The sequence below is a fragment of the Rhineura floridana genome, chromosome 7 (assembly GCF_030035675.1).
Source record: "Rhineura floridana isolate rRhiFlo1 chromosome 7, rRhiFlo1.hap2, whole genome shotgun sequence".
Lineage (NCBI taxonomy): Eukaryota > Metazoa > Chordata > Lepidosauria > Squamata > Rhineuridae > Rhineura > Rhineura floridana.
This window is the reverse complement of record NC_084486.1, coordinates 4118197-4142664: the sequence shown is the minus strand read 5'-3', so window position 1 is coordinate 4142664 and position 24468 is coordinate 4118197. Positions and strand designations below refer to the sequence as shown.

At 41.5% G+C, this 24468-nt stretch overlaps 2 protein-coding genes across 5 annotated transcripts in view; one reads left to right on the top strand and one right to left on the bottom strand.

Annotated features, from left to right (window-relative positions):
- Positions 1-1472: 1472 nt before the first annotated feature.
- On the bottom strand, positions 1473-17169 carry TMEM72 (transmembrane protein 72). The gene is made up of 5 exons (XM_061634750.1): positions 16697-17169; positions 5788-5854; positions 3882-3953; positions 3566-3705; positions 1473-2253 (listed from the first exon to the last, which is right to left on the bottom strand). The coding sequence occupies exons 1-5, from the start codon at positions 16764-16766 to the stop codon at positions 1871-1873; spliced, it is 732 nt and encodes a 243-aa protein (XP_061490734.1). The 5' UTR covers positions 16767-17169; the 3' UTR covers positions 1473-1870.
- Positions 17170-17221: 52 nt separating this feature from the next.
- PAOX (polyamine oxidase) overlaps positions 17222-24468 on the top strand; it is a 30226-nt gene continuing 22979 nt past the window's right edge. The window contains exon 1 of one of the 4 annotated variants that reach the window (XM_061634747.1): positions 17222-17271. Coding sequence is in view for 1 of the 4 variants with exons in the window: in XM_061634746.1 (XP_061490730.1) it covers positions 17293-17338 (46 nt within the window). In the remaining 3 variants the exon portion in view is untranslated. Of the gene's footprint in view, positions 17344-21228; positions 21322-24468 lie in introns of those variants that run through there. The other 3 variants (XM_061634746.1, XM_061634749.1, XM_061634748.1) reach the window with 3 other exon arrangements.

The window sequence follows — 24468 nt, the reverse complement described above, 5'->3', positions numbered from 1 at the left end:
CTTTTTTTTTGGTCTATTTCATTTTGACGAATCTGCTTATTCACGACGTCACTAATTGTTTTGATGTTGGGAACTAAGTTTGTTTTTGTATTCCTGAATACATAGAGATAAGGCAGGCTGTATTGTCTACACTGATACAAGCAAGCCTGAAATATTAACCCAATTGTGGCTGAAATAATTTTTGTCTCTGCGGTTTTAAGAATGACAACCAGGAAAGTGAATGAGACCATGGAAGAAATTATGTTTCAGAAAATAATGGGTGAGATTGAGATAACGAAACAAACCCTGAGACAGGGTAGACAGGAGATGAAAATTGAACTTAACAAAATGACGCAGGAGCTTAAAGAAATAGTGGATTCTGTGAGAGAGGAGTTTGATGGAATAGGGAAGCTACAAGCCCTGGAGATTGGAACAAATGTGAAATTTGAAAAAGATTTGGATTTTATGGATGTTAGAAATAAAGTTGACTGTTTGGAATTCAACGTTGTCTCTGAAGAAATTAATGAAGATTTTGGCGGTAAAGTTATCAATGTCTTGGATAATTTTCTGGACTGGAATGATGTGATGGAGTTTGACATAGAAAAAATCTATGGAGTTGGCTACAGATATGTGACAGTGGAGAAACTCTTAAGAGATGAGCCAGTGCATTTTGTAAAAAAGAAGAACAGAGATATGACTTTGCAGCAATACTTCAGTAACATATTCAGAATTCTTGACTGGAATGATGTGATGGGGCCTGACATGGAAAAAATTTATGGAATTAACTACAAATATGTGACAGAGCAGAGATGCACCCAGAACAGAGATGTGACTTTACAACAATATTTCAACAACATATTCAGAATTGATGGCAAAGACGTATTTGTGATGGGGGAAATTCCCATCAGACTCTTGTTATATGACTATGGCTATGACAGCAAGATCATCATGGGATACTGATAATGGATGAATGGATACTGAAACCACTGGATTTAACAGGACTATTGAAGATGGAAGATGGAATTAATATTGATAATGGAAGAATGGTTATGGAAATTATGGGACTTAACAGATTTGACGAGATGGATTAATTGATATGTTTACTTGGACTATGGCTATGACAACAAGATTATTATGGGATATTGATAACGGAAGAATGGCTACTGAAATTACTGGACTTAACAGGATTATTGAAGATGGAAGATGGAGTTAATATAGATAATGGAAGAATGGCTATTGAAATTATTGGGCCTAACAGATTTGAATTAGATGGATTAAGCGACATGTTTATTTGGAGAAAAACTGAAAGATATCTTTCAAGAAATTGAAACCTCTCTTTGACTTTTTGTGGAAAGAATAAAATAATGTTTATGAGATTTGATGATTAATTAAGATAATTACTGGAGGAAAGTGATTTTATAATATAATTTTAGAGACAGGATTGTTATATATTCTAGACCTATAACTGATCTGCGACAAATCGGAAGTCGACATTTTATTTTATTGTTTAATTGTTTTTGTTTTGTTTTGTTTTTTCGTCTTTGAAAATTTGAATAAAAATTAATGATAAAAAAAAAGAACTGTTAATTATTATCATAGGAACTGAAGAGCTGACAACCAGGAGGAAGAAAAATCAGTTGAATCGCTTCAGTCAAGATGGTGAAACGTGGACCTCCAGAGAACAGGATAGGTATGCTCTGGGAAATTCATCCCTGTCCACCAGCTGCAACCAATGGAAATTCTTGGCTGCCATCATTGGCCCAAACCAAAGCTGGAAGGTTTATTCTATAAGTTGCATCCACCTGTCTCTGGAACACTGGAATCACAGAGAAACACATCTAATCCTGCAGGAAGAGCCTATTCTTGCTGTTGCTCTCTCTGCTGCAGGCTGTCACAGCTGGGGCACAAGGATGGGAGACGTGTCAGATGCGCTTTCCTCAGCCAAGCTCTCATGCTCTTCTGGGTTTTCTTTGAAAGAGGGGATAATATTCACTGCCTTCTCTTCAAAGTGCACCTGCCTCCTTGTAGGCAGTATGCTAGAAGAGGCCCTATGAGCATCCTCTTTCCTGCAGCTTTTAAAGAAGCTCCTCAGATATCCCAGAATGGAGTTGTGTTGCCCTCTGGGTGCTCCCCTGTATGTTTGCCGAGTGTCACCTGCACCCATCACAGCTGCACTTTGGCAATCACTGTATTGGTCTTGTCCAAGTGCTTTAGTTTCTTTCTGTTGCTTGCTGAGCAGGAAATAGGCAAAACCAGTGAGCACCAGCATCGTGCCTGGAAAGGTGAGGAGAGACAGACAGACAGACACCACTTGAGTACCCAAGGACTGTCATTTAGAATCCCACTGTGCAGTACAGTTTCCCCATGAACACCTCAACCTATTGGCTTTTCCAGATCAGCACCTTCATATCCAGATTCCTTCCAACTGTCCTATACTTTTTATCCCCATATATCCCCCCAAATTTTACTGAAGTAGGATTCCTACTTCTCTTCATGCACTCACTAGCGTAGTAGAGAGATCTTAAACAGCTGCCAGTTCTTATCATAGCTGCCAACAGCTGCACTCAAACAGCAGCAAATGAAGCCAATGACAGCAGAAACATTTCCTTTCCATAATTTTTCATAAACTGCTGCGAGTCTGTGAGCTACAATGTTCTATATAAATAATCTTCCTTTTTCAAATGGCTTTACATCTATCAGATTTTTAAACATCAAGTATGTTATAGAGGTCTTTCTTTTGCTAGTTGGTGAAAATCCATTGTGTATTCCTGCATTTATAAAGTGTCAAAGTTCCCACTGTAACCATCACATAGTCACTGCTGCTGCCTACCTGTGCATTTTTAACATAGCCCATTGTTCACAGGCCACATCTATGCACTATTACTAAAAGATATGGGACTTGCCTTGTCCTTTCTCTTGTTACCTTATGAGTTGCCTTGTGATGATACAGGGCACGAGCTCTAATGTCCCCCTCCCCCCATCTTCTGTGACTCACCACCACCACCCAACAGTAGAGTGACAAAATAGAAGATCAGTGTGCCACTAGCTCGCCACTGCCCTCATGGTAGCCTGAGCACCGGTATTTCCCCAATCTCCAGAAGAAGAGGATTAGGGCTGGAAAATCAAGGAGATCTGGGTGCAAGGTGGCCGCAGAATACATTAAAAAAATACTACTTGATATCCTGCCTTTCCTCCCAAGAGCTCAAGACATTGTTCTCCTCCCTCTATTGTGTCCTCACAACAACTCTGTGAGATAGCTTAGGCTGAAGGATAGTAACTGGCCCCAAGGTCACCCGGTGAGCTTGATTGCTGAGTGTAGATTTGAACCCTGGTCTCCCAGGTCTGAGTCAGGTATTCTAACCACTACACCACACCAGCTGTCATTTTATTACTTATATGGCATGGATGTTAAGGAGACTCCCTTAATTTAGCAGCTTACAATGTCCATGAGTTTTTCCCCCCATGAACATATGTATAAATCCTTCCTTTAAACTGTTCTTTTGATCCTAGAACAACCTTTTGACTGCTGAGCAGAAATTGTACCCAACTCCACTGGTTATTCCCAGATGCCCTTTCTCCCTCTTACCTGGGATAGTGACATGCCATACAATTACAGGGTGAAGGAAGCAGGCTACTGAGAGCAGCACATATGCCAGGAACTTCTGGAAGGCCCCCCGATGTCTGGCTTGCTTCCAACAAGTCTGCATCATGGTTGCCATCTTGGGGCTGCAGTGAAAGTGGTAGGTTGAGGCTGGGAGTGACTGAAGCAAATGTATGATGTCTTTCAGCTAACCAATCACCCTCAAGGTGAACTCTCAAAAAGAATTCAGATTATACTCAGCCCAGAAACGCTTTCCTGGACTGAGCTATCTCTGGGGGGGGGGGTAGGGGACAGAACTCACGTGGTGCAGGTGGCCAAGAGCAGACTGGCAAAGTATGTGACTTCACACACAAACACAGCCGTCCCTGAAATACTGAAGAATGAAAACTCATTCAGAGACAAGGAATGGGTAACAAACAGCAATCACCAAAGCACTAACAAGCTGAACAGAGAAAGGAACATAAGTTTCTGTCGTGTATCTACTACTGCAACTACTGCCACAATAGCAACTTTTCCCAGCCTCGTGCCCCCAGGAGTTTTGAACTGCAGCTCCTATTAGCCACAGCCACAATAGTCAGGGATAATTGGAGTTATAGTCCAAAACATCTGGAGGTCACCAGGTCAAAGAACAATAACTTCTAGATCTGAAATGAGTTCCTGTCCAGAGGGTTTGGTTGCAGTAAACAGCACCTTTGGGAATATGCATATGCTGGGGGGTAAAGAAAGGCCGGGGAAGGAACTGGCAATCCCACCCCATATAAACGGTCTGCCTAGTAAACATTGCAAGACGTCACCCTAAGAGTCGGAAACGACTCGCACTATAAGTGCGGGGACACCTTTACCTTTAGCAGTGGAAGCAGGGAGAGCGATTTTCAGTGTAAAACTAACACAGGAGCCCAATCCAAATTGAAAGCACTTTTCAGATCAGGGTTCCATGGCTGCTTTTTCTTCAAAAAGAAAGCAACCAACTTAAGCACATTTCTTAAAAGTGTGAATACCACCACATGTAGTTTGGCCCTGCATGAATGAGTTCTGCATATCTAGAAACTTTGCCTGTTGAAGGTATCTGAGGGAGCTATTGCCCCTGAAACTGAAAAGATGATGGTGTTGGTGATGATGATTTTATTACTCACCACTCAACCCTAAGGTCCCAGGGAGGGTTTCAACAATGTAAAATACAATATTAAAAAGACACATCCACACCTACAACAATATGTGCATTTCTGGTTGCCCATCTCAAAAAAGGCATCATGGAACTGGGAAAAGTGAAGCAAGGAATCACCAAAATGGGGATCCTCTGCAGGAGAAAGGTCTGAAGTGTTGGGGGACGGCGCGTTTTATTATTTGTTTTCTTGCGTCTACATCCTGCTGTATGTGGCTCTGAGGCAGCCACCCAGCCAAGGCACTGACCAGACCCAGACTTGTTTAACAAAGCAGTAGCCACATGTGCCTTCAGACCAAACCTTGGGATAGCTTAGAAAAAAGGGGGGCATGGTATGAGATTTTTAAAGTTCTGCGTGGTTTGGAGAAAAAAGAAATCTTTCTTTTCCCATCATACTAGAACTCCAGATTGGCAATAAATTCAGGACATAAAAAAGAATGTCTTTACACAAAAAGACATGACTAATGAATGGAATTTGTTCCCATAAGACATGATGGTGGCCAGTAGCTTACCCAATGAATTTAAGGAGGGCTTGACTATTTGGTGAATAGGGCTATCAATGAGTATGAGCCATGGCACCTAAACAGAAGCTTCATTTTCAGTGGGAGTGCTCCTCTGAATATCAGTTACTGAGGATCAAGGGAGGGCTGAAGTCTTCATGGCCTTATGTGGGCTTTTCAGGAGCGTGTGAGGCCGCTAGTAAAAAAAAGTATGCTAGACTAGGTATGACCCAGTAAGGCTCTTCTTATTTTCTTATTCTCTGCCCAAGAGATGTCTTGAATGAATCAAATGCATGTCCAAACACCACACCATCCCTATAATGGCACCTCACCCCTGCAATAATCTATATCCATGATGAACCTTTCACATGAGCAAACTGCAGTCCTGGGCACTGTGTGTATGTATGCATAAATTCAGACCTAAGCTTCCAGAGGTCCTGACATGGAGCAGCAAAAATATCATTTATGTGCTTTTTTGCGTGTGATATTCAAGAGTATCCCAATCCATTTTCTCTCCCCACCCCAAATCAGAGAGCAATACTCACAGCAGGTATATAGCCAGGCTCTTGAACTGCCCCTGCAGCAATGTGTCTGTGCCCACACCAATGAGCACTGAAATAAAACACAAATGAGAAGTAATAATAATACCAATAATACTTGTGAAGTGCTGCAGAGTGTACAAACTGCTTTACATATATTCTCTCAATAAAATATTTATAAGAATCCTATAAAATAAGCAGGCAGCAGTTCACCGTTCCATTCAACACCCTCACCATGGCAAGTGTGATGAGAGGAGACCCTGGCTTGCTCTCCAGCCTGGGAGTCGGAGGGGCCGGAGATCATCCCCTGAAGTTGTCCAATGCCCTCCAAAGATCAACACATCTATGTGCAAGATCCCCATTCTCACTGCTACTGCATCTGGCAGTTGAGGTGCTTTGGAGCATCTCAGCTGCCCAGCAGCAAAACAAATGTTTCCATCTGGTGGAGAAGAGTGGCTGTTTTGGCTCTCAAACAGGTGTGTCCCGCTCTTGGCTAGGTGCCTTGGCTACACACCCCGTTATGACATTTTATTGTTTTATTGCATCACATTGTCATTTTGTTTAATATTGCATTGCATTGAATTATAGTTCCTTCATTTCATTATTTGTGATATATTTATATTGTATTTGTTATTTTATAAACCACTTAGAGACTGTCTTAAGTTTTAAGCAGTATACAAATATATGACATAGTGAAACAACAACCACAACCCTGGAATCAGGACTTGGATCTTAAAGGGGGAATGACACAGAGGCCCAGTCCAAGGTGAAAGGAATTTATGCAAATATGAGTACTGATACCTTATGCAAATTATATGTCCCATTTTTTAAGACTGTGGGAAAGGGCAGCCACAAATACTTCCCAAGAGAAAAGAGAAAAGGGTAGACCTTAATTAAGTAGATCAGGAAGTAGCCTTATTTCTGATCTACTCAAAGAATGAGAAATGCTGGTCTTATGCTCCTACTACACTAGGGCTAATGCCAGCATACTGCAAACCTAGGCAACTCCCAGCAGGAAATGGGAAAGCTAAAGAACATCTCAGAAACAAAAACCAACATACCAATACATAGCAATCCCAGGAATCACTGAAACAATCAACAAATTGCGACGATGTGCACCAGAAGAGCTCCCTATTCCCCATGCAAGTAAAGCACCAATCAACTCGGACAAGGTTCTACAGCGTATATTTATTGAATGTTCTGATACATTAGCTATAGGAAATATTACTAAGCCTTGAGCCCACGGTGACTCCGAGTCATCAATCTATGTGACAGATGGAAGCTTCTACCTATGATTAGCACCCTTAGTCCTATGAGCAGTTCCTTCTGCTGAACACATAGTTCTAGCTGGTAATAGTAACAGGATAGGTATCTTCTCCCATTCCCTATCTTAGTAAGCTTTTATGCATAAAGTATAAATAGGCATTTAGATAAATTATGCCTAGTAAACTCTGCATAATTGTTCTAAGGCTACAGAAATGACAGAATTGGTTCCTACAATACAGGACACTTAATTTGGGTACTCAGTGGCCGGGGTAGCCAAAATGGTGCCCTTCAGATGATTTTGACCACATATCCCATCATTCCTAACTAGTGGCCACGCTGGCTGGAATTAATGAATGTTGTAGTCCACAATGTCTGGCAGGCACCAAGTTGACTACCTCTGGGGTAGACAAATTAAAATAAGAGACTTTTTCTATATCCGTTATATTGCCAAGGATTTCTAACTTCACCAATATACTGTATACAGTATTCCACCAACAGGGACACTGGTTCTCTTCTAAAACTCATTTTGTTAAACCATTTAGTGGTTGTAAGTGCACATGTAAGATATTTGTGATAGAACAGTTCAAAGATTATTTATAGTGACTTGAGAGCCACTATTTAGAGCTGTAATAGGGTTGTAGTCAACGTACTGCTAAATCACTGAATCCATCAGTGCAAGCACTTCTCTTTGTTCTCCATCTCTCCTCTCCTCTGCACCCGTAAATCTGTTCTGGGAGTTCCCCCAACCTTTTGGAGCAGATGTGAGGACAGCATAGGCCGTGGGGAGGGAGGAGAGTGAGGGGAAATCCCTTTGTTTAGTTTAGAAATCTGAATTATTTAGTTATTAGCACCCATACACTCTTTTAGGGTTGTGTTCCAATAATTTTGGCCAAGGTGATGTTCTGTTTATTTGGGGGGGTGTTGCCATTCTTGGGAAGAAGGCCAGAAAGAAATCACCCCAAAAAGTGAGGGGGAGGAAAGAATTTTTGGTAGATTTTTGGGTTTTGGGGGGCTTATCTTAATTAACATTATGAGTTGACTGAGAGGTGCAGCTTTTCTTTTAATTTTTTAATTTTTTAAAAATTCACTTTCTGGAACACTCAGGGGAAGATGTTACATTTTGACATCAGCAGCATTTTTTTATTTAAAAAAGAAATCCTTGCAATGCACTCAGGCACTGCAGTCCACAGGCAGAGTGCATAGCTGGCACACTTCCCGGAATGCCTGTGGGAGGGAGTCAGGATGTACCGTTCTCCCAGGGCATTCCAGGAAGCTGGCCAGAGAAAGCTGCAGAATGGCCTGAAGTTTTTAAAATGTAAAAGAAAGAACACCCACCGCTTGGCCACCTCGTACATTGATTATTAAGGAAAGTGTCCAGCCCAACAAATTCACCAAAATTCTCTTGCTCTGATGAAAGAGGCAAATAATTTTGATAAAATTGGTGGGCAGGATTCAGCACAGCATGACACTCTATTCCTTCTGAGTTACAGTGGCTGGGCCACAAAATCCAGGAAGTAAACCTTTGAAGGATGTCGGGTAACCTCCCTGGTAGACTGTGAGAATGCTGTGGCATGTTATCAAATTCTTCCAAGCTACAAATTTTTCCAAGCTACACAGGAAGTGGACTGGACTGTGAAAGACCAACCCAAATTGTGTTTGCATTTTGACAAATTTGTAGGGCGGTACAGTATCTCAGAGAGGAGGTCAGGTGTCCTGCTCCCCTGGTGCATTCACTATAGCTGCTCAATTTCCCTGCTTTAAAGTTTGAGAGAAATATATGTTGGCTATAGGTACAGTCTTAAACCACAAAGTTTTTTGCCAATTAATGAATATATTATAATATTCTATGGAAAATAATGCATGTAGCAAGATAACGATTCATTTTTTTTAGTAGAACAGGGGGAATAGCTCACCAATATCAAGGACCAAAATAGAAATTAGAAAAAATCTGTGCAGATAAGGTCAATATTGAGATTTTCAGAAAATTCCATACTTATCTGATATCCATAATACAAATTGGACTTCTTAGGTTTCTCCTCTAGCAACGCTCGATAGCCATATATACAAGATGACACTTTTTAATCCTTTCAGAATTGACACCCTTTGCAACACTAAAATTTTACAGTTCAAATTAGAATCCCCATTCTACTTATTGAATGGAAATATTTCACCTTCTCAATTTTTTTGAGCATGGAAGCATAGGAAGAAGAGCTGAGATGTAAAAGAGGTAGTAAAAGAGAATGCTGTAATATCAAAAAGAAAATTGGATTCTGTCTCCTAGTAAAGTACCATCTGTTTATAACGCTTTAACAATTTCGTATAAACTGTGGAATAAAATATGTCCTGGCTTATCACCTTTAACATCATCATTCCATAATTAATTTTTATCATGTACTGAAGGTATGCTTGGAGACTTAGGGATATGGTATCAAACAGGAGTGGACAGCGTTAAGAAGTTAACAGCTAGCCAAGAAATTATATCTTATATGGAAATTGTTGAGATGATGGTGAGCCATCAACCAAGGCTATATCAATATTTGCAAGTAAGGGAAGCTTTATTGTTTGTATGAACAGAATATGGCCCTATATTTTGGAAACCCAATTTGAAAAATTCTTAGTTTCAGAATATACTAGAGGTATAATTGGTAAAACCTATTCTACAATCATGAGAATTGATAATAAATGTGGAACATTTATAAATAGATGGTTGAAATATTTACATGAAGAAATTACTTTGGAATAATAAATATAGATTTGGATTAAAATACCACCAAGAATCATATCTATAGATTTAAAAGATAAGTTTTATAAGATCCAGTATCAGTGGTATCTGACCCCATGTAGATTAGCTAAGATATATTCAGCTGCACAAGACAAATGTTGGAGATGTAGCATCTATCATGCAAACCGCATATATTTTGGAGTTGCTCAGTTATACAAATTTATTGAGTTAATACTCAAAAATACATGCCAGAAATGACTGGGTACCTTTTGCCAAGTGACCCTAAAGTGCTATTATAGAACTATTGAAAGGTTATATAGTACCTGAATTAGATTTGGAAATGGTATTAATCTTCTTTTTTAATGGACTGCCTTCAAGTCAATTCCGACTTATGGCAACCCTATGAATAGGGTTTTCATGGTAAGCAGTATTCAGAGGTGGTTTATCATTGCCTCCCTCTGAGGCTGAGAGGCAGTGATTGGCCCAAGGTCACCCAGTGAGCTTCATGGCTGTGTGGGGATTCCAACCCTGGTCTCCCAGGTCGTTGTACAACACTCTAACCACTATGCCACACTGGCTCTCAATAATCTTCTTAATTGTAGCAAAAGTAGTAGGAAAAGCTTGGAAGAAAATGTAGCAACACCAATCTTAGACTGGTTTGAAAAAACTCTGGCATATCATACTGCTACTGAAGCTTATGCACTATAAAAGAGAAGAAAGTGGATTCATAAAAAGATAGTCTTTTTATTATGGTTTTGAATAATAAATATCTGGAGAAAATATATCCATATATCCATATAATTTATTTGTACTTCTGTAATGTAATGTGATATGATGTTTTTTGATTAACTATAAACACAATAATTTAATTATTTTTCCTCTTCTTTTTATATATTGTGATGTAACTTGCTAATAGTTTTCTTATGTCATATGCATTCAGATAAAAAGTATTTTAAAATAATATAAAAACTCACTCATGTCACACATTTTAAGAATACTTAGAGGAACATATTTTCACAGTTTGCATCTACCACCTATTGGCTAGGAAAGAAACCAATATAAGGAGCTACCTTATACTATCTACACAGTCTAGAAATGCTACACTGACTCCAGGGTTTCAGGCAGGAGTCTCCCCCAACATGACTGTGTGAACTCATTCCTTGGAAAGGAGAAGCTGGTGATTGAGCCTGTGAGGGCTTATCATGCACACACACGCTTTGCGTGCTATTGCTAATGGATTTCCATTTATTACTTCTGAAAAGTCAGGAGGTCACACTTTTGATTTGGAAAAATACAGACTCATTTAATGAAGCACAATCTTTATTGTAAGTCTACTTTCCCAGACAGTAATCAGCTTAGTTGACTGTTCCCATGATTTCAAATAAAAAATAATGAATGTTATTTGAGCAAACAAGGGGGGAATTTACCCTAATATATGGCGATCTATTTATTTATTTGATTTATATCCCACCCTTCCACCCAGTAGGAGCCCACGGCAGTAATCTAGTAAAGACTCAGGTGATTTGAAAGCATTTATTACAGTGCAATCCTATCTCTGACTTGTGGCTGCTGGGCAGGGCTGGCCAGGCCAGGCCAAGCCCAATACAAGATTTTGTGCTGTTTGAGGCAGAACAACAAATGACACCCCCACCAAGTCAAACAGCAGAGTATGAAGGCTGGTCATGTTATTTTGGTACCTGAGGCAGAAAATCTTGCAAGTGCTGTTTCCCTCTCCTTGGCAGTTAACCCCCCTCCCAACAATAATACATTAAATAACTTACAATTTGCAGCTCTTTCATTACACCCCAAATCTTCAATTGTATAGCCTAGGCAGGGCAAGGCTAGGAATGCTCCTAAATCTTCCCGTGCCTAAAGATAAACAGTGTAGCACTGGCAGAAGACTTCTGACAGTGCAGGGTGGTGGTAGGAAATCTCACCAGTGTTGGGAGCATGGTGGAGAGGAGTGGAGCACATAAGCATCAGGGAGGCTACAAACAGCTGAGTGGGGAGCTGAAGCACGTGAAGTGAAAAGCACTTAGGCAACAGTATACTTTTATTCACCCAACAACCACCAATAAAGAGTTACCTGTTGCAGATACTACTGTTATTACTACCCCAATTCTTTGAACTCCACACAACTAGCTAGGCCACTTTTCAATGCACACAAAAGCAAATGATGTTTCCCAACTATCCCTCCCATGCAATGCAGACAGTAGAATCTTTAATAGTGACAGTGACTAGTGAGAAACTATCTGTGCCCTTGTGAGGCTGCCAGAATTCCTATGTCTTTGAATTCTACTTGACAAACTGGTAACAAGTGCAACAATAGGCAGCATCAAGTCACAGAGATTAGGAATGCTGCACCTGTTGATCTGCTGTCCATCATGCAGCTTTCAAAGGCACAGAGACCCTACAGAAATAAAACATTTCATTATTTTCTCTCTCTCTCTGCATTTTTATTAAAGATTAAGCAAGCAGGTAACCAACAAAGGAAAACAGAACAATCCCAACATGGGATTTCCAGGGATTTATGCACAAACAAAGAATGCACTCCCATTATTATCATAATCTTGATAAAGGGCCCATCCATACCTAACTGCAAAATCCACATTTTCCATATTCAGTTGATGGTCTTGAGAGCCATACATGTCCTATTTGTGGTTGGATTTATATTGTGAAAACCCAATTTTCAAGCATCCATATGTGAGGGCTTTCCCCCCCCCAAATCACTTTAGCATTGTCCACTCCCCTAAGTCCAACCCTTTTCAGCAATTTGTCGATAACAGTTGTTTGCTTTTTCGGAAAAGCGCAAAAACATTTATTTTTAAAAAATTCCCATGCACGCACTGGTTTGTGGATGTGCAAAAGGGCAAAAGTTAATGGACCCCCCCAAGTGGAAGCAAAATAAATGTCTGGGCTGTTACATATAACATAGTGCATACTAAGGTTTTAGGCCTGGGTTTGGTACCGAAACAGCCTTGGTCGCCCTGTATGATGACCTTTGTCGGGAGAGGGACAGGGGGAGTGTGACCCTGTTGATTCTCCTTGATCTCTCAGCTGCTTTTGATACCATCGACCATGGTATCCTTCTGGGAAGGCTCACGGAGTTGGGAGTTGGGGGTATTGCTTGGCAGTGGCTCCGCTCCTACTTGGTGGGTCGTCAACAGAAGGTAGTGCTTGAGGAACACTGCTCGACACCCTGGACTCTCCATTGTGGAGTCCCACAGGGATCGGTACTGTCCCCCATGCTTTTCAACATCTATATGAAGCCACTGGGTGCGGTCATCAGGAGTTTTGGAGTGCGTTGTCACCAGTACGCTGATGACACGCAACTCTATTTCTCCTTTGCATCTTCCTCAGGTGAGGCTGTTAACGTACTAAACCGTTGCCTGGTCGCAATAATGGATTGGATGGGAGCTAACAGACTGAAACTTAATCCAGACAAGACCGAGATGCTGTTAGTGAGTGCCTTCTCTGCCCAGATGGTGGATGTTCACCCTGTTCTGGATGGGGTTACACTCCCCTTGAAAGAACAGGTTCGTAGCTTGGGAGTTCTTTTCGACCCTTCCCTGTCTCTTGAGGCTCAGGTAGCCTCAGTGGCACGGAATGCTTTCTACCATCTCCGATTGGTAGCCCAGCTACGTCCCTATCTGGACAGTGACGACCTCACCTCAGTCGTTCATGCTCTGGTAACTTCTAGATTGGACTACTGCAATGCGCTCTACGTTGGGCTGCCCTTGAAGATAGTTCGGAAACTACAGTTAGTCCAGAATGCAGTGGCCAGATTGTTGACGCGGACCAGAAGGTCCGCTCATATAACACCTGTTTTGGCCCGTCTGCACTGGCTTCCTATTTGTTTCCGGGCTAAATTCAAAGTGCTGGTTTTGACCTATAAAGCCTTACACGGCATGGGACCGCAATACCTGGTGGAGCGCCTCTCCCAATATGAAACTACCCGTACACTGCGCTCAACATCTAAGGCCCTCCTCCGAGTACCATCCCATCAAGAAGCTCGGAGGATGGTGACTAGAAATAGGGCCTTTTCGGTTGTGGCTCCCGAACTGTGGAACGGTCTCCCCAATGAGGTGCGCCTGGCGCCGACGCTGCTATCTTTTCGGTGCCAGGTGAAAACCTTTTTATACTCCCAGGCATTTTAAAGTGTATTTTTACAGTATTTTATTACTATGTTGTATTCTGGATGTTGTTTGGTTCTCGTATTGTTTGTGTGTTTTTGTTTTTTTGAGTTATTATATTTATTGTATTTATATATTGTGCCTGCTTTTACCTTTTATGTACACCGCCCAGAGAGCCTTCGGGCTTAGGGCGGTATATAAATTAAATTAATTAAATAAATAAATAAATAAGGGTGGGAGCCGCTGATTACTCCCGATTCCATTGAATTTGTTGAACTGGGAGGCAAATCCCTTTCCGTGTTCGATTGTTTCCCGCTATCTCCTGCTGTTACTGTTTTGAAAGGGCTTTCCTTCTGCCCAGAGCACCCACCAAACCTCTTCATGCTTCCTCTTCCCAAATTGTATTAGATTCTCCACTGCCCACCATGGGAGAAAGCAAGAGATTGCCTGTCATTTAGTTTCAAGTTAGCAAAGGGAGGACCTAGTCAGTTTCAGGCTCGGAGGAAAAGAACATAACTTAACAGTAGGTGCACTAACACACACACACACACACACAGAGAGAGAGAGAGAGATCTGTCTGCCTGGCTGTTTGGTGTGCTTGGCTCCCCCTCCCATTCCCATCAGCTGTTGGGCAGGAAAAGAAAGGCTCTGCCTGCTGCTGCAAGATCAATGGCACATGAAAGTACTAGAGCTTGCTCCTCTTCCCCCCCCCCCGTCCATCTGCCCAAGAAAGCTCAGTTAAAAACCTCCTCCTTTAAACTCTGTGTTTTCAATTGTTTGCGTAATATTGCAAAATAGCTTTTAAGTGGAAATATTATTCATTAAACATTTGATTGCAAAATAGTAGTGTTTTTTTAAAGTGGGATACAGTTACAGAAGTCAGAAGGAGGATGTACCTCAGTTCAGTACCAGAAGCAGGAATGAACTGTAAGAAAGACAGTGTGGACAGAGGGTGGATCTAACTTCAGTGCTGGAAATGCAACTGGCTATTAGGGGGAAAGGAGGCATATGATGGAGGAACACCCATTGGACCGCCTATTGCAGGAAAGTCTGTGGCATTGCATCTGAGTGCATGGACATTAATGCGTTTGATTATCAATACAGGAAAGCATATCCTTTTTTTGGTGGTATTTCTAACGCAGACTTGTGAATGCGAAAATCTGTGCTAGCTTGCAACGTCATAGGGACAACAGTGAATTAATGAGGACACAAAGCAATAACATTGCAGATTATACAATCGTATGAGTATTGAGCAGGGGGTTGGACTTGATGGTCTTATAGGACCCTTCCAACTCTACTATTCTATGATTCTATGAACGGGCCCAAAGTCTGTTACAATGAATGGGTTACACATTCCAGACTTCTGTAGCAGCTGCTGAGGCTTCATTCCATCCCTGATCAATGCAGTGTCCTTTGTACTTTTTTTATGATGATGTTTAGCAGATAGGGCCTCTCTCTCTCCTTCCAAAAAAGCTTGTTTGCCTTGAGAGGCAGCTATTACAAACACTTTGTATGTAACGTTATTGAAATTGTCTGGGGCAATGATCCCACAGGAATATTCAAAACCTTTACATAAGAAGCCTCTGACTTCTTCATGCAGATCTCCCAACCTGTCCCTCTGCACAACATAGTCTCATATCTGTGTGCTTAATTGTACATTGTGTGTATATCATTTCTTGCAGCAACAGTAGAGCATACAGGAAGAAAGCATCCACTCTAGCACTGCAGAAGGAAGGTGTACATCTGTTTCTAATATCTCAACCAGAAAAAAATGTAGCAGATTTCTTTTCTGGGGTCAGTACCAAGAAAAGCTCCTGCTGCCCCACTTTATCTTCCCCTCACTCTGTCATTAGAAAGCTGACATCTTGGAGATGGGGAGGTTGCTAGCACAAGGTTCATTGGTCTTCAAGTAGTGGGTCATCAGGACCCACAAGTGGATCATGTTCAAACTAAAAAGAGATCATCAAAGTGATGTCACCATCTTTTGTAGTTGATTATAAGAGGAGAAAGACAAGCAAATCAGAGGAAACTGGAGCAGCAGAAAGAGCAAAATGAAAGAGAAAGGTAGAGAAAATAAAAGTGTGTTCCATGTCACAGACTGGGGTTAAACTCTACAAAGCTCAGCAAAGAACACCCTTCATTTTGCAGCTCCATCTGCAATCTATGAAAGTAGGAGGGCATTCTGGTGAGCTTCTCAGGGGGGCCGGGGAAATTGCAAATATTTTTGTAGGCTTGGGACATGGGTAAAAACAAGAGCTGCAGTTTCTTTTTTAAACCACCCCTTCAACATAATTGTTTCCATGCAACCTCAAGCAGCACAGAGCAGCTGCCGTTGGAGGCCAGCCAGGTTGACACACATGTCCCCCCACAATACCTCTCCTCAGCTGGTTTGAAGCAGCACAGAAACTTTCTGTAAAAGTTGTTGTTTTTAAAAGATGGTTCCATCCTGCCTTTACTGGTAAGTGTCCACCACTGTAAAAATTCTCCACTTTCTCCTGCTGAAAAGCAGCTTTTTCTTCCCACCCACAATCTCCCTTGAAGTCACCAGGAAGTTAACTAGGACAGTCCTCATTAAAAGATGGGTGTCAGTCACGTCTTTAAAAAGTGAAGAAGATATAGTTCAGCCTCGTATTCCTTCATCCCCTTCACTTGAGGCAGGTTTGTTAAACCTGTATAACGGGGGAGTAGGATCCAAAAAAATTTAAATATACAACAAGGAAAAAACAAGGCAGTACAAAGTGGTATCCATGTCTGAAATGCAGGAAAGAAAATTACACATAGCCATGGTTCTTACCTGCTCCAGTGGAGATCCCCAGCAGCCGGCAAGTATATTCCAAAGTATTCCAAAAAGCTATTTGCTTCATGCTGGCAAGGCAAGAAAACCTTTAACTTTTAGGGATTCTTGAGATACACCTGCACTCTGAATTCCTGCTCTGACATGGGATGAGCCTAGAGCCTCATACTCAAGGATCCATGGCCTTCCCAAAGGAACTTCATTCCAATATGCTATACAAAATGAAACCCCAAATAACACACCCTTTTTCCATACAGAACCTGTTAGCACCAGTCCTGGCAGGATTTAGTTGTCATAATTGTGCTGCCATCGTCTTGCATCATTTAGTGGGACAATTAATGATTGCCAAGCAGAACATGAATCCCTCTCAATCGGTGCCCAAGGGCCTCTTTCTCCTTGCTGCACTTCAGAGCAGGGCAAACATATCAAAGGTATGCAAATGTCTTGTTGCTGCAGAGCCCACACCTGATGCAGATTAATTGCTATGGTTGGGAATCAGAGGCTTAAGGCTTTACTAGGTACTTTTCGGAGCACTCAGCTGCCAGCACTTCCACTCACTCTGGGGAGACCACAAGGTGCGAAGAGTTCTCACCCAGATGGCTGCCATGTCCAAAGCAAGACTTCAGTTTCTTTCTGGAGATGGCTAAGTATCTGAAAACAGAGTTCTTAAAATTTTATGTTATAAGATACAACTCACACATTAGAGCCATTTAGACTACTTCCTCTTTATATACAATAGTGAATTATTTATTCATATTAAAAGCAACTGTATGCCTTATAATGAAGTATATTCCTTCCCCATTACAGTAAATGTATCTATAATAAGTTGTTGAATTCCAGGAAACCTATTCAGTAATTAAGAGATAGTTATTCTCAAGCATATTTAGCCTAGATATACCATTCTTGTTTTGCAACAATTTGGTTATCTTTGTCATCTTTGCCAAGTCCTAGATTTTCTACAAAAGTTTTGTTTCTGTAGGTCTTTGAAATTTCCTAGCAACATGCAATTAGTAATATGAATACAAATTCCAAATCAACTTCTGACAGTGCATTTTTAAATAGCACTTGATAATCCCGACTGCTGATTTCCCAAATGCTTGAAGCTTACTATAGGCCCACCAATTGTAGCAATAATATGTATTAGAAGCTCCACATTTCCAATCAATATATTTATATGATTAATGTTACAGGCAGATGGAGGAACCCTATCATTTCAACCACACTAGTGGCTGTTAATGTAGGGTGCTTCCAGACTGTCACCATTTTGGGGTGGGTGTCAATCACATACCAGCATATTCAGGTTGCATGAATGAAGTTGGTTTGGTGCTCTTGTGCAAAAAAAACCAGTTGCCCCACAAAACCAGACTATTTGCAACAAGAAACGTGATGGGAAAGTACACTGGAAAGTGTGTGGGGAAAATTGCTTGATGCAACATTGTATAATCTCCCCACAAACAAATCAGAATGAATGCTCAATAAACAACTGACATTGTCTAACCTTCCTGCAAACTTTGTGCAAACAAATCAGAATGAATGTTCAGTGAATGGGTCATTGGAAGTGACCACTTATTTGTAAAGTTGTTGATGTATAGTACACTCGGAATGCAATAGTGAGAGAGAGGATTCTATAGGAGAGTATCCATTGCTTTGTATGTATAAAGCCACAGGTTGAATCACCAGCTTCTCTTCTTAAAAGACCTGCTGTGAAACAACCTTTTTAAAAAGCATTTCTTCCAATTTCTTAGCATTAAAAATAATGTTCTAATGTTCATCCACGCTCATTCAACTTGTCCTTGTTTTTAATTTTCTTATTGTTCTGCTCTGATTTGTCTGTGTCTCTGCTGGAATTGCTTTTAAAGATTTTTTAAAGTTGTTTTTTTAAAGGTGGTGCTCATTTTAATATGTTTTTAAAGATGTTTTGTTTTGTTTATGTTTTAAAGTCTTTTTAAGATGTTTTGAAGTGCTTTTAGTGTTTTTGTTTGCCGCCCTGGGCTCCTTCTTGGAGGAAGGGCGGGATATCAATTTAATATATAAATGCGTGATACATAAATAAATTTGTTACTAAGTTCTTTACGTTAAAATTTAAAAGATTCTAAGAGTGTGAGGTTGAGATATATCTTTTTTGAAGTCAGCCTTTCCTTGAAACCATATTCAGAAAATATAATTTCCCCTTTATCCTACTATATTTGTATACATATTTGTAAGTTCATACACATATAACTTTAACTTTTTAAATTCATAAAATACATTTCCAATATGAAAGGATGAAACATTACCCAACCATACAAGTCTGAGCATTGTAAAATAAATATAGGGCTAATCCAGACGACTGCAAAATGTGTGACACGCCCGCTATGTGTGTTCATTATTTTTCGGTTGTCCAAATGATGTCTCGCACTGTTACGCATTTTTGCGGGTTAAATCCGCTCCTTGCAATACCGGCAAAAATGCGATTTGCTGTTTAAAATCGGGAATCATCTGCTGTGCCTTCAGGAGTTAGGATGCAATACCGCGGACTTTGCAGCTGATGGGCGGTTCTTGGGCATTTCCCCTTGCCCCTTCTCCTCATTCCAGCCAATCACGTATCTGCACTTTTGCACATGTGCGAGAATAAGCCTGGGAAAATTGAACCAATCATCGCAATGGTGGAGTGTTGGGGGGGTGTCTGCAACTACTGCGCAGATGCATTTTATTTTTTGCCAGCCTGCAAACTGGGCGGCAGCTCTGGGTGAGATCTGTAATGCACAGCAAGCGAGAAAGGGGGGATGGTCGGTTTCAGCCTGCCTCTGAAAGCTTTGTCAATTTCATTGTACTTGCTGGGGGTTTTGCTTCAAATCAGAAAAGCATACATTCATTTAAGTGTAATATCACAAATACAAACTTAGAAAAGGGCTTCTGGTCGGTTTCAAGCCTGCTCCGCCGTGGGAAGGAAAGGGAGAAGGAGGGGCGGTGACACGTTTTTTGCTTTTTTTGAGAAATAAGTGCAATTGCCAGCGTGTGTATCTCCTTAAATATCAATAAAGGCAGAAAAGCATACATTCATTTAAGCATAATATCGCAAATACAAACAAGGCTGGCATGAAACCGACCAGCAGCCTTTCCTTCCGAGGCGAGAACTCCTTTACAGCCATATTGTGCTTTGTTGCAAAGGGGGAGAGCAGCATACGTAATTTTTTTGCTGATCAATTGGTTGATAGGGGGAGGTTTTAGAGGCGGAGCTTGGAAAAAGTGAAAAGAATGTAGGGATCTTACCGCTGCATGTGCGGGTGCAAAAAAGCAGTTTTTTTAATTGGGAAAGAGCGAACTAAAAGGCAAAGTGAAGACTATCAGATGACAAACCGAATATGGAAACCGTGGATTATCCCACTCCATTTGGATAAGCCCATAGAAGCCCTCAATAAACTCTTAATGTCTGTCTGGTGGAGAAAAGAAATGTAGGAATTGGGGCCTCCTGCTGACATTCTACTGTTAGACAGCATGTGCTGGTATGCAGGGAAAGATACACAAGGCTACAACTGAAGCAATAAGGGGGAGCGATCTCAGTTACCACCCTCTGCAGCTTGAGTGTGCCTAATGTACCATAACTGAACACTGGGGATTGGGATTTAAAAGGAAGAGAAGAAAGGAGACAGTGAAGTAAGCAGAAAGAGGACAGAGGATACTGGAGAGAACTGGAGGCAGTTTTCTGTACAAAGATTGTTTCGTAATGTGGGGAACCAAATGTGTGAAAGTCTGAAGAGGAGTCCTCATGTGCTCAGGCAGACACTTGAACTGGGCTATACAAAAGTAACAAAATTAACTGTGGGTTAACTAGATGATCTTGGAGGTCCTTCCAACTCCATGATTCCAACCAGAACATTCAGGCATTTAATGAAGAATCGGAAATAATGTTTTGAACTAATAACTGAGCCACCTTATCTGAGTACTTTTTCGTTACCTATCTTGACCACCAGCCTTTTCCCTTTCTGGTCTTCTAATTGTATTTGGTATTTACTGTCTGTGTGATACAGATAGGCTTTTTCACTCATTTTTTACAGGTCATCTACACAAAGTATTGATGAAAACATCCTTCCATGTTTTCTCTGTTTAGATTCATCCTGCTTAGCAAATAAAACTTTTTTTAAAAAGCAAACAATGGGAAAGCAGGACAATTTCCTGATAGATGGCCCATCATGCAGCAGTTCAGTAAATGATATAGCATGGATTCTGGCTGACAAGGTGTGACTAACCTTTTTGGGCCCAAGGGCCACATTCAAGGTTGCCAATCCTCCAAAGGCTGCATGCCAGAGGCGATCACATCCAAATAACATGCACTCACTCACTTTTGCACACAAATACACTCACCACACATTAATGCACAAACCCACACATGCCGCACATATAGCATATCATATGCAGGCTATGTATATATAATTCAAACCTCTCCTTTCAGCCAGGCACTGTTGGGGTGGTGGTGGCAATTGCTGCCTCTGGTCTTCTCAACCTGAGTTGGTGATTTTCCTTCTCCATCACGGTGCTGCATGAGGAGAGGAACATCCCTTCCCAAACCAGTGCTGCAATAGGAAGGAAGATGGGAGCTAGCAGGTCCTTGTGATGCCCCTGTAAATGTAATTACTGTAAATATGGTAAGTGCGGGTTTATTAGAGTATATGTGGTAAGTAGACTGAGTGATAGGGGGAAGTACATGGGTTGGAATGTTGGTGAGTGTTGTATGATGATTGGCTGAGCGTCTGGGTGTCTGAACGTATAAATGAGAGGATGACAGTTGTGAGGGGTTGGGGGTTTTTTTGGAGCTGGTGGTGGTTGGTTCTGGGTTTTGGAGGGGTGGACTGGATTTAGGTGGGTAGTGAGGCAGGTTATATCAAGAGTAACTCATCTTATGAGACCACACGCATGTTGACAGAACCTTTACGTAATCTTGTTATTCCCTGTGTAAATAAATAAATAGTTCTTGGTTTACCTAAGGCCTGATCCTTGGCTGGGTTTCACAGACCAGAAGGGTGGGCAGGGTATATACCAAGGTTGGGAAACAGTATCAATGGTGGCAGCGGTGAAGAGATAGTGTAACATCATCAGGTATCCAGAGCAACCCAGGGCTGTAATCATTATAGGCACAAAGATACAGGGGGGTTGTGGCCTGTAAGTGCACCCAGACACTACGTAGCAATAGGCCAGGAGACTTGTCTCAAGACAATATTGTTTACAGAGAGTGTCAGGTGGTGCTGCCTAGCAGTGGGATATTGGGAGATCTGTGCTAGGGCCAGTGAGAGAACCATTAAGAGACCAGGACCCTGAAGTGGGATTGTGACATGTGGTGACCACGGGAGGGGTCTGGACAGTCCTATCAAATGGCTTGGTAGTCCTGATTCAGCCTGTGGCCTCAGCACTCTTATGCTAGCCATTTCCTTCTGTGTGGTCAATCTATCCTCTATAGGAAACACCTCAATTACTGTAACATGTCCCTCAACTCTTGCTGTGCAGGTGCAATCATTGGGAGTGCATTGAGGAGGAAGTGTTTTTAACAATGGTCCAAAAGAAAACTGATACCACTACCCAACATTTAAGAACATAAGAAGAGCCTGCTGGATCAGGCCAGTGGCCCATCTAGTCCAGCATCCTGTTCTCACAGTGGCCAACCAGGTGCCTGGGGGAAGCCTGCAAGCAGGACCCAAGTGCAAGAACACTCTTCCCTCCTGAGGCTTCTGGCAACTGGTTTTCAGAAGCATGCTGCCTCTGACTAGGGTGGCAGAGCACAGCCATCATGGCTAGTAGCCATTGATAGCCCTGTCCTCCATGAACTTGTCCAATTTTCTTTTAAAGCAATCCAAGCTGGTGGCCATTACTGCATCTTGTGGGAGCAAATTCCATAGTTTAACTATGCGCTGAGTAAAGAAGTACTTCCTTTTGTCTGTCCTGAATCTTCCAACATTCAGCTCCTTTGAATGTCCACGAGTTCTAGTATTATGAGAGAGGGAGAAGAACTTTTCTCTATCCACTTTCTCAATGCCATGCATAATTTTATACACTTCTATCATGTCTCCTCTGACCCGCCTTTTCTCTAAACTAAAAAGCCCCAAATGCTGCAACCTTTCCTCGTAAGGAGTCGCTCCATCCCCTTGATCATTCTGGTTGCCCTCTTCTGAACCTTTTCCAACTCTATAATATCCTTTTTGAGATGAGGCAACCAGAACTGTACACAGTATTCCAAATGCGGCCGCACCATAGATTTATACAACGGCATTATGATATCAGCTGTTTTATTTTCAATACCTTTCCTAATTATCGCTAGCATGGAATTTGCCTTTTTCACAGCTGCCGCACACTGGGTCGACATTTTCATCGTGCTGTCCACTACAACCCCGAGGTCTCTCTCCTGGTCGGTCACCGCCAGTTCCGACCCCATGAGCGTATATGTGAAATTAAGATTTCTTGCTCCAATATGCATAATTTTACACTTGTTTATATTGAATTGCATTTGCCATTTTTCCGCCCATTCACTCAGTTTGGAGAGGTCTTTTTGGAGCTCTTCGCAATCCCTTTTTGTTTTAACAACCCTGAACAATTTTGTGTCGTCAGCAAACTTGGCCACTTCACTGCTCACTCCTAATTCTAGGTCATTAATGAACAAGTTGAAAAGTACAGGTCCCAATACTGATCCTTGAGGGACTCCACTTTCTACAGCCCTCCATTGGGAGAACTGTCCGTTTATTCCTACTCTCTGCTTTCTGCTTCTTAACCATTCCTTATCCACAAGAGGACCTCTCCTCTTATTCCATGACTGCTAAGCTTCCTCAGAAGCCTTTGGTGAGGTACCTTGTCAAACGCTTTTTGAAAGTCTAAGTACACTATGTCCACTGGATCACCTCTATCTATATGCTTGTTGACACTCTCAAAGAATTCTAATAGGTTACTGAGACAGGACTTTCCCTTGCAGAAGCCATGCTGGCTCTGCTTCAGCAAAGCCCTGGGAGCTGTTAGCTATAGGGCAGTTTAGAAATGCAATTAAATAAATAAATAAATAAATAAATAAATAATAAATAAAGCTTGTTCTTCTATGTGCTTAGTTAATCTAGCTTTAATAATACTTTCTACCAGTTTTCCAGGGACAGAAGCTAACTGGTCTGTAATTTCCGGGATCCCCTCTGGATCCCTTTTTGAATATTGGCGTTACATTTGCTACTTTCCAGTCCTCAGGCACGGAGGAGGACCCGAGGGACAAGTTACATATTTTAGTTAGCAGATCAGCAATTTCACCTTTGAGTTCTTTGAGAACTCTCGGGTGGATGCCATCCAGGCCCGGTGATTTGTCAGTTTTTATATTGTCCATTAAGCCTAGAACTTCCTCTCTCGTTACCACTATTTGTCTCAGTGCAAATGTTAGTTCAGGTTCAGGGATCTGCCCTATATCTTCCACTGTGAAGACAGATGCAAAAAATTCATTTAGCTTCTCTGCAATCTCCTTATCGTTCTTTAGTACACCTTTGACTCCCTTATTATCCAAGGGTCCAATCGCCTCCCTAGATGGTCTCCTGCTTTGAATGTATTTATAGATTTTTTTGTTGTTGGTTTTTATGTTCTTAGCAATGTGCTCCTCAAATTCTTTTTTAGCATCCCTTATTGTCTTCTTGCATTTCTTTTGCCAGAGTTTGTGTTCTTTTTTATTTTCTTCATTCGGACAAGACTTCCATTTTCTGAAGGAAGACTTTTTGCCTCTAAGAGCTTCCTTGACTTTGCTCGTTAACCATGCTGGCATCTTCTTGGCCCTGGTGGTA

Bases quoted from the DNA above. Each gene is read 5' to 3' on its own strand.
- TMEM72 (XM_061634750.1), bottom strand. From the start codon at position 16,766: ATGAAGCAAATAGCTTTTTGGAATACTTTGGAATATACTTGCCGGCTG. The intron at 5,855-16,696 runs GTAAGAACCATG...GTTTTATTTCAG, and splicing joins GGGGATCTCCACTGGAGCAG to TGCTCATTGGTGTGGGCACA. The intron at 3,706-3,881 runs GTGAGTTCTGTC...CTTTCACTGCAG, and splicing joins CTCTTGGCCACCTGCACCAC to CCCCAAGATGGCAACCATGA.